This window comes from Oryzias latipes, chromosome 10 (assembly GCF_002234675.1).
Source record: "Oryzias latipes chromosome 10, ASM223467v1".
In the NCBI taxonomy this organism is placed as follows: domain Eukaryota; kingdom Metazoa; phylum Chordata; class Actinopteri; order Beloniformes; family Adrianichthyidae; genus Oryzias; species Oryzias latipes.
The window spans coordinates 11,927,386-11,941,295 of NC_019868.2; the positions used below are offsets into that span (position 1 = coordinate 11,927,386).

The 13,910-nt window shown below is 39.8% G+C and overlaps 1 protein-coding gene across 4 annotated transcripts; it reads left to right on the forward strand.

Annotated features, from left to right (window-relative positions):
- Nucleotides 1-434: 434 nt before the first annotated feature.
- LOC101171752 lies at nucleotides 435-13,151 on the forward strand. Of its 4 annotated transcripts, none has more exons than XM_004073212.4 (9): nucleotides 435-833; nucleotides 2,493-2,714; nucleotides 3,548-3,588; nucleotides 4,482-4,789; nucleotides 6,535-6,652; nucleotides 6,796-6,956; nucleotides 7,296-7,482; nucleotides 10,455-10,591; nucleotides 10,674-13,151. In XM_004073212.4, the coding sequence occupies exons 4-9, from the start codon at nucleotides 4,601-4,603 to the stop codon at nucleotides 11,727-11,729; spliced, it is 1,848 nt and encodes a 615-aa protein (XP_004073260.1). In that variant the 5' UTR covers nucleotides 435-833; nucleotides 2,493-2,714; nucleotides 3,548-3,588; nucleotides 4,482-4,600; the 3' UTR covers nucleotides 11,730-13,151. The 4 variants fall into 4 exon arrangements, with proteins under 4 accessions (XP_004073260.1, XP_011478317.1, XP_023814843.1 ...); XM_011480015.3 differs by having other exon boundaries at nucleotides 6,796-6,857; XM_023959075.1 differs by lacking the exon at nucleotides 435-833 and having other exon boundaries at nucleotides 1,634-2,714.
- The last annotated feature ends 759 nt before the right edge of the window (nucleotides 13,152-13,910 follow it).

Below are 13,910 nucleotides of genomic sequence, written 5' to 3' on the forward strand. Positions count from 1 at the left end.
CCAGCTGTACAGTTTTGAGTCCGATTTCAGCTCAGACGAGGAAAATGAGGACGTACATGGATCTGTTTGTCTACAAGTGGATGCATCAGAATGGAGCAGGGAGCTTGTGGCCTACCAATTATAGCATCTACATCACTACTACAGGCTTTTTCAAGCATTTCTTTCTTTTGGTCCCAATTCACAAAGATTTGAATAAAGAAATAATCAGGAATGAAATTTTGAGCGTAATTCTCTTTATATATGTCTCCATCATCAGAAAAATGCCACAAGAACATGTTAAAAAAAACTTGGAATATCAGATTTAAAGTATTGTGTAAATGTCCTCACCACAGTAAGGTGGTGATGAAAGTATTTTTAAATCTTCCTGAAGTTCTCAGGAATGCATAGACCAAAACTCATATTTTATAGAAATCTTAGTTTCTTTTACCTTCCTGAGAAGCTGGAAATGTAGTAGATTTAGAGAATTAACCCCCCACACATACACAAACATGCACACATCCAGCTCAGGAAACCTCGTACCCTCTGCACATCCTCTGCAGTGTTGGCACGTCACTGCACTCGCTGTACTGTACTGTAATGAACTTCACATGTGTTTGGATGTCTCCACCTCATCCCTTTCTTCCTCTCCTCCTTCTCCTCCTCCTCCTCCTCATATGATCTGCTCTCCTCTGCCGTAGTGATGCAGGGTCACGAGAATGGGGAAACACCTTCCAAGGAGAAAACACTCGTACAAAACACAAACACACACACACAGCTGCTTGCAGGGTAGCCAGAGAACAGCTCATGCTGCTGCAGGAGGCCGACTTGGATAGAAAAAGTTACACAAAGTCAAGGTAAGACATGCTTACAATTTCTTAGGAAGAATTGGTTGAAAAGCTGACATTTGTGTCAAACGTGCTCCAAATAGGGCAAAACCTTTTTCACCAGAATTTAAAATGTTTTAAAGGAAACTCGAGTTTGCTTAGAAATAGAAGGTCTGTCTCCTTATTTCTTGCACTATTGTGAATTTGGAGCAAAAAAAGTAAATATTCTGCATTAGTTTAAAAGAAATCCTATTTATTTAAGATTACTTTCAGGTTCTTTCCTATGAAAGAATTTTCTGTGCTACTTTTAGACTTTTAACCAGACCTGTCATTATTTTTTAGCCGTCTTTCTCTACCAGAACATGAAACCAGGCGTACAAAATCACAACCTATGATCTCGCTCTGACGTCACTGTTTGCTGGTTGATATATACTCTGGGGCATAATTACATCTAAAGAAGTTTTCCCCCCTCATCTGTAAACTACAGGATACTTTGTGCTCTCCCACAGACGCTCCTATTCATGTCTGGAGATTTGTCGACAACATCTCTGTTTCTGCAGTTGTGACAGTCACGCTCAGAAACAGACCTCTTTTATTAAGTAATGCTGTTGACACAACTGGCACCAAAACTTCATGTTTGGACCTTTAACTGCATTTTGCATGTGATGATGGTCCAAGATCTCACTGCTGTGTTTACATGGAAATCGCAGAAGCTTCGCTGTCACTGTAAAAATCCGCTTCAACAAGGATTTAAGTAGGTTTAAAATAACGATTTTATACAAAAACACGAACATGAACAATACAAAGAACAGTTTCTCAAGAAATGTTCAGACAGAGATATTGCAAAATGTCAAAATTCATTTTGTTTAAGGAAAAAAAACAATACTTTATTTCTACACCCTAAATAACATGACATGCTTCCATGCACTTCTGTTACATAGACGTTAGGGGTAGAAAAGAAGACAAACAGCAGATAACAGGTAAACAGTCATCATTGTCTAAACTGACATATTTTTCTAAGATATTAAGTGGCGGAGAGAGAGAAAGGATTCAGCTGACTGCTTCAGATTTAATCTGATGTTAAACTGCGGGGCAGGTGGGTCATAAATCACAAGCTGAAGTGTTTGGAAATAAGCGTGAAGTCAGTACACAGTGTAACGGGCTATTTTGGATCTAAATTTCTGACTGAGACAGATCTCGTCAAAGTGAGGTGAGGAAAAAACGATCCCCTTCTTTGGTTTAGAACCTGAAACATCCAGTTCCTTCTTTAATTTAATTTCTTGAAACTCTATAAAAACCTTTTTTTCTCAATAAACTATACAACGTTGAGGCCAGAAGAAAGCTATACTGCTCCCCTGGCAGTCCATCAGTGCGGAGAGCTAATAGTTTGACCAGACTCTGTCATGGTCTTTGGGGTGTAAGCGACCCGGACTGGTTGACCCAGGAGAAGAAACTCCGGCTCCCAGTTTTTTTTGAGTCTGTCCGCAAGATAAACAAGCTCCAGAGAAAATATGAGAAGCCCCTTATAAGAATACGGCATCTGTTAATTTTTGGCAGAGTCTAATCATCTGTGACGCCACAGTCAGGGCGGTCTGTTTAGTGTCACTTTTCCATGTTTTTTATTCCCTGCTGTCCAGACACTTAGCAAAGTCACAACAGACTTACAAACTGAAAAATGTTTCATTTCAGCCGCTGTAAAGCCAACTCTGCGAGTGGATTTTTGATTTTCTGGAATTTTTTGTGCAAATAGCTAGAATGGCTTAAAGAGGAGACAAATGGAGCTACAATTTTCCACCTTTGACCTCTGAGGAGACAGACAAGCGAGGAGCAAACAATCTGAGAGAAGAGGTGAAGAAAAACAAGCTGCTGCTTGATTCATCCTATTTTACCATGGGATGAGCTCCAGACTCAGTAAGTTAAGAGAACATGTCAGCGTAGATTCTAAGGTACAGGTCATGTAAACAATTCAACTGAACAAAATTTCTGGTTTGAAGAGGTTTCGCCTTTCATCCGAGCGGCTTCTTCAGATGTGTCCGACTGGTGTTGAGCTACAGGTATATATCCTCCTCACTGGAGTTTCAGTCCGTTCATGGCCAACAAAGTCCCCTAACGACAGTCTTTGCCCTGTCTTGCTTCGTTTCATCCTGGTTTTCACCTCTGGATTACGATGCCTCCTGCGTTGGCTCATGCATTTGTGCAGTGGCTGCTTAGTTTCCCCAATGCACATGTCGTTAAATTCCTGACTACATTTAACAGCGTGCACCACATCGCTCAGTTTGGGTCCGGGTGTTTTGTCCTTCGGGTGGACCAGTCTTTGCTTCAGGGTGTTCCCTGGTTTGAAGTTCCCGGGATGTTGTGATTGTGGAAGATCCTTTCCAGTTTCTCTGATAGCCCAGCCACATATGGGATGACAGTGTTTACAAACGCACCAGCCGACACAGGAGGCCCAATTCCAGCGAACCTTAGTCCGCAGTCCAACTCCCCTTTGAGACAAAAGACAATCCTGCGAGGACAGTGAGGTCCAGATCCTCTCCAGGGAACATCGCTGGATGGAGAGAAGAGTCAAGGAAGCCATCTTTGTAAAAATAAAAAACATAAATAAAAAATATATATCTCTAGCTCAACACCAGTCGGACAGAACCCAAGAAGCCACTTGGATGAGGTGAAACATCTTCAAACAAGAAATTTTGTCCAGTTGAATTGTTTAGAACTTTTCATTTCTAACAGAATTTTTTCTTTTTTAGATGCTCTTTCATTCAGTTCATTTTCAAGATCTAAATTCTCTGTAAGTATCAATATTTTATTTTCATAACTTTGTTTTGCAGAAAGTTAAAAGGGGTTTACAATTATGAAATTTCTTTTGTTTGATACAGGAAACGTTTTATTTTGTGAAAAATACTAAGTGGCAAAGAAACCTGAGCATGTTTACACCTCAACCTGTGAAAATAATTTCACATATAGTATAACATTATGCCTTGATGCTAAATAATCAATTTTTCATCACTGAAAGAAAGAAACTGAAAGTCTTATTGTGAAATCTGTTAAGATATGAAATGTTCCAGTAAAAACACATTTATGAAATTATTTCACCCTTTGTCATTTTCTTAATTCATATTTTTAGGAACTGGCTGTGTTTTCTGAAACCAAAAAATGTAGGTGTTCATATTCAAAATGTGTAAAACATGTAAAGATGTAAAACGTAAGAAAAAAAGATAACATGAAACAGAAGAAAATTTAACCCATCGATGCCTATTGATGCAGATATGCATCAAACAACTTCAGCTTCAATTTGACCTCAAATTAGTTTCTACATCAAAGCAAAAATATAAGTGAATTTTAATTTTTTCTCATAGGTGGGAATAAATTTAGGTTTCAAGGGGTTAAAGGTAAGGTTTGAGGTAACCTTCTGAGAATATGGATGAAAATTAGCCTGTTTTGATGCTAAAACACCAAACAAGCTAAATAAAACAAATACTCACAAAAAATCTTTTCGGTAGGACATTATCTAATATTTTAATACATTCAAAACTCTTTATCTATTATGACCTGATCTTGTTTTACATATTGACCTTTGTGGTTGTTTTGGCATGAATACAAATTTGAAGGTCATCCAAAAACACTTGTCCGGCAGCTTGTTTGTGCATTTCTGCTCTCACATGATGTTGTACCTCTCCAAAGGAACTTCCTGTTTATGTCCAGCTGTTTCCTCTTGCATCCTGACTGAGACCCCGACCAGATCCTGGCCTCTGAGCTCGCACCCCAAACCCTGGAGGGGCAGGGGTGTCAACTAAGAGAAAATGCGATGCACCACCCTCACCACCCTGCTGACGGGGGTCATGTTGTATCTGGGGATGGGAGCTCTTGTCTTTGTCACCCTGGAGTCTCCCAAGGAGAGTGTGGCATTTGAGGAACTGCTCAAAACCAAGAAAGACTTTCTGATCAATAACACCTGCGTCTCAGAGTTTGATTTCCACAGACTTCTAAAGGTATTTCGCAATACACTCTACAAGTGTCTTCCCCCAAAAACACCTCAATTCTCACAGTCCTGCAGACTAAGGGATTTGTAGAGGGGCATTCCTTGTAACTGCATTGCATAAGCCAGCTGTCTGCACGAGCACAAAGTTTACACTGTAGATGATTTTCCACACCAGACAGTCTGTAAGCATGAATGAAGATGTCTAAAGAATTTTCTTCTGACTTTTTGCAAATTATCCAAGTAACATAGCATGAATTCAGCAACATCAACATGATGTGAAGAAAGCAGGGGATGCTTTAAAATGTTTATGTCATGCGAGTGCTGATGCACTGACACTAATGAATTATTCTGCAGTGGATCTAACTATCTGCACGTTCTTCATGATCAATAGTCCAATGTTTCAAGAGCGCTTTACAACAAATGCTGAGTCACACTGATAATGGCACAAAGAAGACATTATATTCCTTTATTTCAGCCACATAGTGAGAGATTTTGGTGACAAGAGTAGGTCAGTGATCCAATCTTTACTAAAACAGAAAGAGAAAAGACTTTGTGAGTTAAAATCTTTTGAAGAGTTTCCTGGCTAGACAGTCAGCAACACAGATTCCTGTTATTTACCTTTCACACATGGAAATAAACTAAAAAAATTACATATTTACAACACAGACTTTACAGTTTTTTAATAAAATTTAAAACAACCAAATTCACAATAAAAGGAAGCAAAAACTAAGACAAAGTGGCAGCTTAGTGCTTATTCAGCTTTCCAGTTCAGGTGATTTCAGAAGCATTTGGTTAAAGACCCACTCCAAGTGAAACTGTGTTTTTAGTGTTTTTAACATGTTATTTGGCATTTTTTTAATGATGGACGACAATTTCTTTTCCCAAATTTTCAAAATTGTTGTTAATCAGGAGGAGACGAAAAAAAAATGCAGTTTAAAAAAGCTTGTAGGTGCCTCAGCTCCACAACTCACATGCATTCACAAGACACACACATTTGAGGAATGAAGGATGGGATCAAAGCAGGGACTACAGGACTATACAGGACATTTTTACAGTAGCTGCATTATGCTAACTGTATTCAGCACTTCTAGCCTCAGGGACTTCTCGATCTGATCAGAAAGACTTTTTTTGTGATTTCTCTGCTGACTAAAACCACGAAGATCAAGCAAACAATGCGTGTCTGTCTAAAGTTTGAGTTGCTGCTCTTTACTGCAGTTATTCACTGAGTCCAGTTTGACTGTTCAAATTTGAATTCGATGGGCTGTAATGTCTTGTCTTGTTTTAGGATATTTTTAATTGAACAGAAACATCATTTTTTTCTCACAGTAGAAGATTATAGCTGAGTTTCATTCTTTATATTAGCAGCTTTTTAATGTTGCAAAAACACTTTTTTTACTGACAACTACTATAATCCTTTGATGACCCACCTGTCTTTTCTTTTCCAGTAACTTTTCTTCATTATGTAATCATTTATTAAACTATTGATGTCAGCAGCTGTGAGGTTTACAGAAAATTAGGAAATTGGAACAATTTTTTGTCACTTTCTGTTGCCAGAACACACATCAGAACAGAGCTTCAGCTTTTTCTTTGTGCCGCTCCCTTTATAGGTCACCACATCAAATCCTTCATCAGATCAGATCCACAAATGAGGAAAAACATCCATCCATATTCTTCACCCGCTATATCCCTTTTGGGGTCACAGAATTGACTTTGAGTTCATCTGTGTGATACTGGAATTACATCTCACCCCTGCAGGATGTGGTGTCAGCCATGGAGGCAGGTCTGGATGTTGGCAACATTCCTGCCAACTTAAGCACACGCTGGGACATGGCCTCTGCCTTCTTCTTCTGCGGCACCATAATTACCACCATTGGTAGGTGCTCCAGGTCTACTCTGGAACTCCTTAAAGGATGTATTTGAGAAACAACATCAGCAAAATAACCTGCTCAGAGGTTAGTGGCTCTGCTTGGTCAGCAGTCTGATGCGTTCATTTGTTTGCATTTATTCTTTTGGCAGGCTTTGGAAACCTATCACCGCGCACCTGGTTTGGACAACTCTTCTGTGTCTGCTATGCCTTGGTGGGTATCCCCATGTTTGGCATACTGCTAGCTGGAGTGGGTGACCACATGGGCACGGTGCTGCGGAAAGCTGTGGCCAAAATTGAGACCCTCTTTTTGGTGAGAATGGTCTGTGCTGTACAGAGAAAAAAAAACTCCTTTCAACCAAATGTGCTGACTCTGGTTGTTAGAAATTATGCCTAGTAAAGTTTATGAGAATAGTTCCTAGAACTTATGACATGACATTTTTTATTGTTAGAATAAAATATAAAAACTTGGATTGAAAAGGTTGCAGGAATGTCATCTGGATTAAGGGAAAAGAGATGTAAAAATGTAGACTGCTGATCTGAACAAACTGTTGAATTTTTACTCTCAGTACTTGGCTGTTCTGCTCTAAAATTCAAACTAACGAAAAAGATTTTTTTCTCCATTTTACATCTGCTGTTTTCTTTCTTGTAGAAAAGGAAGGTCAGGCCCACAACTGTGCGTGTGATCTCAGCAGTTCTCTCCATCCTGATTGGCTGTTTGATCTTCCTCGCCGTGCCCACAGTAGTGTTTCAGAAAGTGGAGAGATGGTCCTTCCTGGAGTCCTTGTATTTTGTGGTCATCACTCTCACCACTGTTGGCTTTGGAGACTATGTACCCGGTACTCAGACAATCACAGTACAACAATGAAATACAACTGTATTTGCCCTTTTTATTTAAACTGAAAAGACAGACAGTTTTACCTCTAATTTGATACAAACAATATGTACATGTTCACATTTTATTTAAATTAATCCATTGTACAAATGCTTATGTCCTAAAAGTTAATTTCTATGAAGATACTGACACTGAGCTGTTTTTAAAGTTTTTCGTTTGAAAGTTTGTTTCTACGTTACTTCCATCTGAGTGCTGATTAAGCTATTTGTTCCACCGAGCTGCGTACTCTTTGGATTACAGAAGGTGAAGAAATAAAACCTCTGAAGCTAAGTGTGGAACAGAAAGTAACCCCTGGTGGATTTTTAAAAATTAATAGTTCAATTTTACACACTCCAAAAACAAGAACCTTAGAAATAAGTAAAAATAATCTTACCTCAATGGCAGATTTTCTTTACATAAGAAAAAAAGAATCAGTCAACAGGATAAATAAATGGTCTTACCAAGACTTTTTATTTTAACCCTGTAAAGCCCACTATGCCTATATCAAAGAATTGATAGAAAATTTATAATTTTTTTATAGTTAAGATTTGTTTTAAAAACTATTGGACCCACACATTAACATGCTCTCACTGGTTTATAAAGAATTGATTATCAACAAATTTTGCATTCTTTCAATAAAGTATATAGTTACAGTATTTTAAGAATAAAGAACAATAGATGAGTGATTTGCACCATAAAGTTTAGGAAAGTAGCTAAACTCTTCCCATCAAAAGAGATTTCATAGACGCAGCAATTGTCAGGAACTGGAGGTGTAGGACCCAAAATGCAGGAGACTTGGCTGGGTAACACAAACCTAAACATTTTATAAATTAACCAGAACATGACAAAAATAGTGGAAACAACAAACAAAGAGGGTGACAAAGCAGAACAGATGACCTGACACAGATGAACTGAAAACTAGACACTTGTTGACAAAGGGCAAATAAGAACCTGATCAAAATATAACCAAACTAAACCACAGAACCCCTACAGCCTTTTGTAATGAGCAGGAAAAGTCCTTCTACTGCCTCTAGTGGAATGATGGTGAACTATAGGCCAGAAAACATGAATGAGTTTATAAATTGGACAGCAGATCTTTAGGGAAAGTTTGGATCTTGCTAAAGAGATAAGGATTTCTGAAATGCGTGTATCGACTATGATTTCAATGGTCTTATAGGCGTTTAAAAAAAATTCTAGTCACCATGATATGTTTTCTCAAACTAAAATGATTTTGCTGATAAGACAATTTTTCTATCAAGACAGAAAATAAGACCATTTTTCTTTTTCTTTTCACTTTCCTAAGATTCATTTTTTGCAGCAGAAACGTTTAGTACAGAACTGGATATAAAATACTAAATTCAGTGTTTTGTGGTGGATGTACTTTGTCTTTTTATATTAAATTTGACCCAAAAATAGGAGAAAAGGTTTGTGGCCTTTTAATTGACTCGTGGTTGTCAGGCTTTCATCTCCACAACAACCAAACTGGGTTTTGGTGTAATAAAATGTTTGTTTCTTTTTGGCCATGTATAAAAAAGTTGTGTGACATCACATCTGGGAAAGACGGAGGCAAGCTCTAAGAATATCTATTCGTGCTTGATTTTATATTTGTTCTTGAAAGTTCATATAAACAGGGGCTGTGGTCTTTTGATTGACAGGTGATTGTTGTGTCTCAGCTGTATGAAAGCATGGATGGGCGTGTCCCAACTACAGCTGCGGCTCCTCAAAGGGTGTGTTAACCTAAGAGAACACATTTCACACACCCAAATTCAGTGATCTCATATCTGGTCACTGTGGCAACGACAGTGGGTCAAGTAACTTTCATCCATTGTCATTTATCTGAACCAGTCAGTCTTGCATTAACTATGAGCGGTACTTTTGTCACAGTGCTGTTCCAACACTGAAGGCAAAATTAAGATCTGTAGTTGATAAAGATATAATTGATTTGATAGGAGGCCTTTAAACACCACATAAAAATTTGGTTTATTTTCCCTATTTCTTGATGAAATTACCTTCTTCAAACATTTATCAATGGAACTGCAGGCTGACAGAAATTTTTTTCTGCATCATGTCGTGTTTGCATTGAGATTGTCTGTTTCCGGGAAAATTGAGGAGGACCAGCTTTTTATGAGAAAACCCACAAATCTCTTAAGTTTAAATTATTTACCCAAACCAAACCTGACAATTGTTGGTGCAAGTCAGATTTTTCAAAATACGTACAAACTAGTTGAATCAAAGCCCTCTCTTTATACAAGTTCCTTTCTGCCTCAAATATTTGCACCATTATTAGAAACGACCACAGAGCACTGATGCATGTAATACGGGAAATGTTGTGGAGAGAGGTGGTTATTTCACTGATAAAGCAAAATATCACAGAACAGACTGTAATTGCTGTTGCAGATACATTCAGGTAACTTGGGGAGCAGGAACTGTCTTGACGCGTGCTTCATGAAAAATTGTGTTGATCTTCCTTTTATGTAATTTATTTTCTTGCTCTCTCCTGAACAGTGAAAAGTACAAACCACAAAAAAATATTTTCAAAAGCATAAATGCTAAACACATCAACAACATGGTTTAAGATTATTGTGGTGCCGTGCTTCCCAAGTTCTAAACAGGGCACCTCCCAAAATGCATCTAACCAATAGGGGGCTAGAACACCCGCATGACCAAAGAATGACAGACGCATGCATGAAATATATTAAAAATCTAATTTCAGCCAAATGGCTCCAACACATAAATAACAACAAAAATATTTGGATTTGGTAAAAAAAAGAGATTCTTAACTCAAAGCGGCTCATTGATTCAAAAACTTAAGCTTTCATACAGCCAGAGATGAAAGTTTGTTTCAATTGGTGAAAAGATTTGTAAATGAGACCTGGGGTTGTTTTCTTTTCTTTGCAACAATAAAATCTGTTCTAAACCCGGTCGCTCTGTCTCCAGGTGGAGCAAACGAGGGCGGTAACATTTTCAAGCCCCTGGTGTTGTTGTGGATAGTGTTTGGTCTAGCCTACTTTGCCTCCATCCTCACCATGATAGGCAACTGGCTGCGGGTTCTGTCCAAGAAGACTCGTGCCGAGGTGAGCTGTTTTACACATTAGAAAGGTGAACTCCGACTGGAGATACAGTCTCACCTTAAATGTGGATCTCTTTCTATCTCAGATGGAGGAGCTGAGGGCTCACGCCACAGACTGGACTCAGAACATGTCCATGGATTTTCGAATCCCGAATCCTCTGGAGTTCAATGACCCTTTCCTCCTGCAGCGCAGACGTTGGAAGCGCAGTGAGCGTCGACGCATTCGCCGAGGTGCCCAGGGCACTCTGGGATACTGGATTCGAGGAGGGTCTGAGAATGGACACCTCCCAAATCACTGGCCTGGTCTCTCAAGTTCCTTGAGTCGACTGGAGGGCCGTTCATCACTAGAGAAAGCTGTGGTGGCAAAGTTCAGACCACGGCTGAGTGCTGACACTCATGTGATTGTCCGCACTGCAGCGGGAGGTGGGAATGATCCTGCAGTGAATGTGCAGAGACAGGGCCGGTCGCTTCCTCCAAGGCTTGGCCGCTCTTTATCTGTCCCGGTGGCCTGCTCCACCTCAGAGCTGGACTCCATGGGTGCAGTCATGCCTGACAGATCCCTCTCTGGATCTGGGTCTTGGTATGATTCCAGGTCGGATGGCTCTTCCGTATCACTGTCGTTGTCCATATACTGTAACTTCCAGCCGGGTCATTCGACCACCAGGAGCAAGGAGAAGGAGGAAGGTGAAGTTCCACAACTTCAAACTTCACAGGAAAAGAATGAAGCAATCCCAGCAGAGAGCTTTAAACCTGTAGCAAATGGTGTGCAGAGTAACATCAGCACCCATTGTTTCTCGCATCTTTCCCTTCCTTTTCCATCTGAGCTGCCTCCGGTTCTCACTCCCTCCCCGAGCAACCCTACCCCAGTCTGTCAGCCTCTCGATTTCTTTGGCGAGAACCTCGCTTACATAGACGAGTCTTCGGATGCCCTGAGCGACAAGATGACGGAGCGCGAGGAGAAGAGAAGGCGGCCACGAAAACCCAAAAGACGAAGCATGAGACGACAGCTGCCCCACAGGTCAACCTCCCAGGTCAACAGCGACTTGCAGCCACCATCCAATCCACCGACACCACCCCCAGTCTTCTCTGCCTCCGACCTTCCTCCGTCAGGGATCCACACAGATTCAGCTCTGGCCCTCTGACAGTCAGAGTTGTGCCAAAGACCAGTTGTGTCTGAACTTTTCTGCCACAGTTGTGGCCTGTTAGCAGACAGAGCACATACAGAAGAGCAGCCACACTTTGTGCAATTATCACCACCGTGAATGTATGAACTATGAGCTTCACAGAAGCAGCCTAGAATCTAGTTTTATGGGGGGCGGAAGCTCATATGGATTACTCAAGACCAAAACTACATCTGCTGGTTTAGAAAAGCCAGTTTTATTCTGATCCTCAAAGTGGGAAAGAGCAGATCCCAGGTTTCCATGGCTTCAAGAGTCACACTTTCATCCAGGTATCGTCACACATCATGTGTGCTCTTGTTTTCAGACAGTTTTGCACGGACATTTTTAACACTGAACCTCAGATTTGTTGCCTTTGTGAGATTTGTGGGGACTCAAATAAAATGTGTAAAGCAAGAGGGTCACATAATTAAAAGGGATGACAGAGACATGCTGTATTTTGCACAATTGTCCAAGGAAGTTAGTAACTTAATCAGAGACTACGCAGGTTCTGAAGGAGGCCACCCAGTTAAAAAAAGAAAAGAAAAGAAAAAACAAAACCCAGCGGAAATCCTGCAGTGGGTGGAGAGCCAGAACCACAATAGAGAACATTTTCAAAACAATCCAGTGCCCACATATGATTTTTTTCCCTTACATGTAATGATTGCACATTTAAGTAAACACTGAGGTCATGCAGTGTTTTAAATGAGCACTGACTTGCTCTCAACGGAAACATATCTCTATTTTTTTTTTCAGAGCTGATTATTAAAAATTATAAAACTGACTTGTGGGTCTGAGTTTTGAAACTTTGTGTGGTGGCACACGATCAGCCAGCAATTCACAGCATTGGTTATTGCTGCCCCTCTGCAAAAATAAATCAAACTAAAGCCACATTAAAGAAAACATTCAGCTGCTGAGATTTGTGACAAAAAGTTTAAATGTTCTGTTCGCCTTTCAAACTGATTAAACCTGAGAAAACAAGTAGCTGATCCAAGGCAGAACAATGACCTGAGAGAGACAAATGAGCAGTTCCTGCAGGCTCAGAACCCAAAGATGGAGACTTGAGAGTTGGACTTCAGTTGTAAGTAGATTTCATACCTGGGAAAAATTATGGATTATTGTAAGGGTTTTTTTTATTACAGTGATGCCTCTTGTACATCAACTTATTAGCTGCTGGAAGATGTCTGTCTAGAGATCCTTTCCAATCTAGAGCAAACTTCCCTTTTTGAGTAAAAGAAACTTTTACTAAAGTTTGCCAGGGGGTTGAGTCATTACAGGTTTGACTTTGTGAGTCTAAAGCTATGTTCACATCTCCCTCTGTAACGCTTGTTCAACCAAACACTTCCAATGTATTTTTTTTATTAATAAATTTCAAACTAAAACACAAAATGAAAATAAACACAAGAGTTAAAAATGGACATTTGAGATGACAAATGACTGTAAATGGGCATTTTGGGCTTCCCCTTTCAAAACTCTGATGTGTATGTTTAGCTGCGCACGTTTTAAGACCATCTATGTACGAAACACGTGGCCATGGAACGTGCAAAGAAAGTTTAACCAGTTTAACTTTGACTATATGTATGAGGTCCCCTTTTATTCGCAGAAGTGCCAACTGTTTAAAAACTGATCATGGAGGAGAAATGAATAATTGTGGTTTGTGCCCGGCTGGAATTCTATGACATCAATTCTGACATTGATCAGAAAAGAGCTGTGAAATTTGGAGACTTGAGCAAGATTTGCAAGATTTGCAGCGATTGAACATTTCGCACCAAGCCTCTTCCAACTGTAGGTGGTGGACATGTAAGGGTTAATGGCCGACGAAGTGTGCATTATCACTTTTTAACGCACGTAATGGAATCCTGAACACGGTTGCTTCCGCGAAGTGCATTAAAAAGTGATAATGCACACTTTCAAGGCTATTAACCCGCTTATACCATGGTCACTTACAAAAGAAATAAATAGTAACCAGTTTTTAGTCCTTAATTCCTGTTTTTTTCCTGATTTGGATAATTTTTTTTACGAAAAGCAGACTATTTGTTACGTGATGCGGCGCGTTGTCATGATAACGTGACTAGGCGCCGCACCACCGCTGCGGTCATGATTTGGCGATATATATATATATGCTGATCGTCCCAATTGGTTAAATAAAGCATCAGTTCAGAGAGA

Bases quoted from the DNA above. Each gene is read 5' to 3' on its own strand.
- LOC101171752 (XM_004073212.4), top strand. From the start codon at position 4,601: ATGCGATGCACCACCCTCACCACCCTGCTGACGGGGGTCATGTTGTAT. The intron at 6,653-6,795 runs GTAGGTGCTCCA...TTCTTTTGGCAG, and splicing joins CACCATAATTACCACCATTG to GCTTTGGAAACCTATCACCG. The intron at 7,483-10,454 runs GTACTCAGACAA...CTCTGTCTCCAG, and splicing joins CTTTGGAGACTATGTACCCG to GTGGAGCAAACGAGGGCGGT.